The sequence below is a fragment of the Ixodes scapularis genome, unplaced genomic scaffold (genome assembly GCF_016920785.2).
Source record: "Ixodes scapularis isolate PalLabHiFi unplaced genomic scaffold, ASM1692078v2 PGA_scaffold11__112_contigs__length_91849675, whole genome shotgun sequence".
Lineage (NCBI taxonomy): Eukaryota > Metazoa > Arthropoda > Arachnida > Ixodida > Ixodidae > Ixodes > Ixodes scapularis.
The window spans coordinates 85186880-85192175 of NW_024609837.1; the positions used below are offsets into that span (position 1 = coordinate 85186880).

The window sequence follows — 5296 nt, forward strand, 5'->3', positions numbered from 1 at the left end:
AAAATGAATGCTATGGACGCGAGGCCGAAGCCATGGGAGGCGCCAATGCAGCGCCCATGCACTGGAATGGACTGCTAAGAGCTTGTGCACTGTACCCTTCCCCGTGCTCTGTGCGGGCAGTGTGGATGCTGTCTACACCTGCATTGTGGACAGAGAAAATCGCCTCGGAGAGGACCGTGTGTAAGCAAGAGCATGCTTCCCCTAAATTCAATTAGGATCTCCAGGCGAATATGGTCGGAGCAACACTGGCACTCCCGATGCATACAAGTGTTGTGGCAACATTTGAAACCATCTGGTTTTTCCTTTAGTCGGTCAAGTTGCTGCGCATCGATACGAATGCAATGTTCTGTAGTTTGTTTCACCTCAAGTCCAGACGCTGTGGGCTGGTGGGACCAGTCGGACGGTGTCAAAAGTACACCATCATGGTGTTCCGCATGTTTCTGTATGTGTTATATCATCGCTGGCCCAATCGAACAAAGGCCTAGTGGCTTGCACTCTCGATGCTGCTTGAGTGGTCCCATTAAATCATAGCGCCGGCTGTGTCTGGACTTGAGCCGAAATGAAGTATAGCAGAGAGAGTTGCACCTGGCTCTTTGGGGCAAGCTCCTTGTCGAAAGGCAACAAAACTGAGGAAAACAACCGTGAACGACAAACTTCAATTCTAGATGGTTTTATTTTGGTGCCCATCATAGTTTGGGAGAAGCGACACCGAGAGAAAACATTTCCGTTCCTCCACGCAATCGTGACAAGCCCCTGTCGTTGGTCGTTGCCCAGTCCCAAAGCAGCTCTTGGCCCTCGGTGACGAGACTGGTTAGGATGAGGCCCAACATGCTTTTGACCAGATGCACTATGCACGTATGTATGCACCGAAGAGCTGCAATTGCCTAGTATCACTAACAAGTATCACTTTGTGGGCTAGTTACAGAACTCCAAGTTGCTCATCCCAAGCCAACTAGCATAATAATAAAGAGAATGTTGTCGGGTATCTGGGATAAAAAGTTCTTGATCTTTTTATCCTTGAGAGAGTTCAGGCTAATCAGAAAGAAAACATTTTTTCTACTACAATGTACACTATGCGGCTGCAATTTGGTAAATATAAGCCCATTCTCTTGTTTTGTGTGCAATTATGTCGTACATAGGTGAGAGTGAAATATAGGCAAAGCTTCAAGTGGGGTGTGTGTTGCCTCTAGTTACAAAGGAACCTCAAAATTTGGTCTTCTAGTACACAATCATTTCATTTGACAGAAATTCCACTAATCTGAGAGGGCTCTCATGACAGTTCTACAGGCAATTGAGTGAACCTTTCCAAAGTTATAGATATCCAGAGTTCCACTCAACGGAATTTTATGCCACCTCGCACATTTACGTGGTAGCATGCTCTTGTCGAGATATGTTGAGCTCTGCCAGATCGGCGCAGAAAGTCTATGCGGAGCGCAAGTTTGTCTGCTTCTCGCGAAGGGGTTTCGATGACGTCAGAATGCCGAGCTCTTATTGACCGATTAAAAAAAAACAGTGGGTGACCTTAAGGCATCTAGCATTGAAGTCTGCTCTCTGCTCACTATCCTTTCAATTGGAGCTCGGCGCCATTCAGACGTCACCGCAACTCTTGCGCAAGAAGCTGACAACTTGCTCTTCAAATTTTTTTTTTTTTTTTTTGTTTTGCACCACAACAGTGAATTAAACATTTTCTTTTCAAAGTAACACACTAGGTATAGGGTATGGATAACTCAGAGCACAACATTGAGGAACGTCCAGCCTACTTTTCCGGTAGGGGTGGAATGAGATAATCTGAGTCATTTGCAGGTTATGGTACCTCTCAACCATCTATCACAGAAATGTTGTCACGACATGCGAAGTACAAAACAGGAACCCTCAAGTTCAGTGCACTGCCTAGCAAATTGGGCATGTTTTTGTCAGCAGCCTAGAAACAAAAATTCTGCCTGGAATGTTGAGTCTACGTAAGCACTGAGTGCCATCAAGCGCTAATGTTCTTCGAGTGCTTTGCTAAGGGACAAGCCTTGTATCGAGGCAACTGTGAGTGACATGATAGAGAGCTACTGATATCCTGCGTGGCAAAAGAAATTTAAAAAAAAGCAATGAGCCTGACTAGAGAGATGCCGAAGACTGCCTCCCGGCAACAAAATGGCGCCTCAAGCCACCCCGTTCCCCATCTCGGGAAACACCTCTTCGACCGCAAGGTCCAGGAGCACGTACGATAGCTGCTTGTTGAGTAGCCGCTGTTGCAGGCCCCGAAACAGAGCGTCCACCGCGACAGCGTGCCGCCTGGTGCCGATGAGCCGCACCAGGGGATCTGGAAGGAAGCGGCCCATCTCCTCGTGAAGTCTGACCGCTCTGGCACTCTTCTGCTCCGGCGTCCGCTCCAGCGTGTCCTCCCCAAGCACCGCCTCCCCCAAGAGCTCGATGAGTAACACCACACGCCCCGGCGCAAGGGCCTGCTCCAGCTTCCCGCCAAGGTACCGTTCCGTCGCCCCCTGCACCGAGCGGCGTAAGAGCGGTGCCAATGCACGTAAGAGTCTCAGGAGCCACGGCGCCACACAGAACAGGGCCTCAGCGAGGTACACGACGAGGTCGTACAGGGACCCCACGGTCTTCCGCGATCGCGGAACCGGAGACGCGTGCGGCCCCTGACGGACTCGGTGCTGCGGCGGCGGCGTCTTGGACGGCCGCGTTTGGCGCTTGGGGACCTCCGAAAAGTCCGGCCGAGGCCGGGCCGGCGCCGGCTGCGTCGACGCGAGGAACGTCTGCAAAAAGGGGTCGAGGTGCTGCCCCTTCTCTTTCAGTAGTCGCATCGGGACCGTGCGGATCATCTTCCCCAACTTGATGTCTGGCAGGAAGCTGGACGTGAACTCTTCGGCGTCATGACGGAGGAAACTGTAGAGCAGCTCCGAGCTGCGCAGCCGAGGAACCGTCAGCAGATCTCTCAGGTACTTCTCCAAAGCATTGCGATAGGGCGGCTGTTGCTGCCGCGACGGCGAACGCCGCGGTGGGAGCGGGGACACTGGAAGTTCACCGTGAAACTCCAAAAGCTTGGATTCTAGTGCGTAAAACTCGTGGTATCGTCGAGCCACCGTCCAGTGCAAGTCGTCGGGGCTGTCTCCGTCGCCGACGTCGATGCGCTGCACTTCCACGATGAAGGCCAGGTAGTGACGATGCTGCATGTCCACTCGCATCTCCACGTCAGGGATTGAGACCCTCCAGGCGCTCAGGTCCCGAAGTCGAGCATCGGGCAGCACCGGACGCTGAACGGGCTCTTCGGCGGGCTCTCCGACTTCTGTGGGTCCCAGCTCGTCCTGCCCGTCATCCGTGGGGGCCCACAGCACATCTCGGAATTTCTTCAGCTTCGCCCTGGTCGAAGACTTGGTCCCCGCAGATCGGTCTTGGGCCTTCCGCGCTCTGGCCAGCGTCCGTGCCTTGCACACCACCTCGAAGTACTTGTCACTCTCGAAAAAGAGCGGGAAGAAGACCTCATCCAGGATGGAATAGACGTTGTCATGTGCTCTGTAGAGCTGCCTCGAAGTCTGCAGTTCCACGATCTCCTCAGGGCCCTTCGCCAGGACCGCACCCACCTCAGCCGACGTACCAGGGATGAGGGGCACCCTGTGAGGCGCATCCTCGCACATGAACTCGTCGAAGATGGCCCTCGCCTGATCGTGGAGCACTTGCCGGTCATTGCGACCAAGATCCGGATTGAGGATTAGCATATGGAAGTCCTCCAACGCATAATAGAAATCGAGCAGATGACCTGCCCCTTCCTCCCTGAGGAACTGGACAAAAGGACCACGAAGGCGGTCGTCATCGTCGTCTAGCAGCGCCTGGAGGTCACGAGGTCGGAGGTCTCGAGGCGGCGGCCTCGGCGGCGCCGTGGCTGCCTCGAAGTGCTCCAAGAACTCGACCGGAGGACTCGAGTCCAGCGGGAGGTACGCCATGGGTGTCTTGTCAAGGAAGAGCAGCAGTAGATGGTTCACGATGTCCGGCTCGGCGATTAGGTCCATGGCCTTGAGCAAGAGCGTGCCTCCGATCAGCTCACGCAGCAGCGTGCAAGCGCTCTTGCATTTGAGGTATCGGTCTGGCAGAAGACGCTCCAGGAGTGCTTCGGTGAGGAGGCGCAGGTATTGGAGTTCCGCTTCGCGGCTCCCTACGGCCACATGCATCTGGCTACCTAGGCAGCCCAGGAGGAATCGGCCCTGGTCGCCCACGTCCGAAACCACGGACCGGGACCGGAGATACCAGTCGAGGTGAGACATCGAAGCCCGCGTCACAGGTCCGGTGATAAATCCGACCAGGTCTACGGCTGCGACGCGGCGGTAAAGCGCCGCCAGGAGATGACGCAGCACAACCCGAAGTTCGTGCACGAACAGCTCGTCTTTGCTGAGCTGCCCGTACCAGACGTGGACGTACTCTCGAAGCACGCCGTCCAGCAGCGTCTCGAGCGCCCGGTCCACCTCTTCCGGGATCTTGAGGTTACGCCACGGGAAGAGAGCGTACTCGTCGTCGTGCGTCGTCGGCCGGCGGCGCGCCGACCCCTTCCGTCGCGACGACCGGCGTCCCCACAGGTCCGGGACTTCGACGCGACCGTGCTTGAGAAGTCGCATCCATATACCACCGCACGCGAAGGACGCCAGTACTGTGATCCCCGACAGGCAACCCAGCCACAAGACGCATGCCGCTGCGATGCCCACGACGGCCGCGACCGTCGACGAGAGTAGTTTGTCGTGGCAGACGATCACACTGTACGAATGCATCGTTCGAAAGGCGGCCTAGTCGGCCGATCGAAGCGGTGACGGCGACTGCGGTGATTCACTATCGGGCTCGGGCATGATTGGGAAGACGCCCGCGACTACTGTTGTTCCTGCCGACGGAAGATCGGTCGGTCTTGGCTCGATGATGTCCTGAAGGGAGCGTCAACGGCGTCCCGGCCATGGCAGGTAAGTAAACAAGAAGTGCAAAGCAAGATCATTACGTGTTTGATCCTAGTTTAAGGTTTGCGAGTCCGCGAACGGTGAAGACGAAGTCGATGGCGTGATGGAAAGCCTGCAGCGGTGACGCATTTGTTTTTTTGGTTTCGTTTCTGCACTTTTTTCTGATTCAGCTAGATTCAGAGAAAAACTGGTCGCGCTCTATGCGGTCATAAAAATAACCCGTTTATTGACTTATTTTAACATTTATTTTAGATTAAAAGCTTCTAATTTACTATTTACTGATTTGTTTATTTTAAAAATTGACAAAAATAAAATACTTTTGTTTTTACATTGTGTGACGTCATGTTTGTTTTGAA

At 54.1% G+C, this 5296-nt stretch overlaps 1 protein-coding gene across 1 annotated transcript; it reads right to left on the bottom strand.

The window, feature by feature from the left end:
- Nucleotides 1–654: 654 nt before the first annotated feature.
- On the bottom strand, nucleotides 655–5073 carry LOC8041723 (sorting nexin-14). The gene has a single exon (XM_029985007.3). It carries the CDS (start codon nucleotides 4761–4763, stop codon nucleotides 2151–2153), a length of 2613 nt encoding a protein of 870 aa, XP_029840867.2. The 5' UTR covers nucleotides 4764–5073; the 3' UTR covers nucleotides 655–2150.
- Between the last annotated feature and the right edge of the window lie 223 nt (nucleotides 5074–5296).

Excerpts from the sequence above, each read along its gene's own strand:
- LOC8041723 (XM_029985007.3), bottom strand. The coding sequence starts at position 4,763 with ATGCATTCGTACAGTGTGATCGTCTGCCACGACAAACTACTCTCGTCG.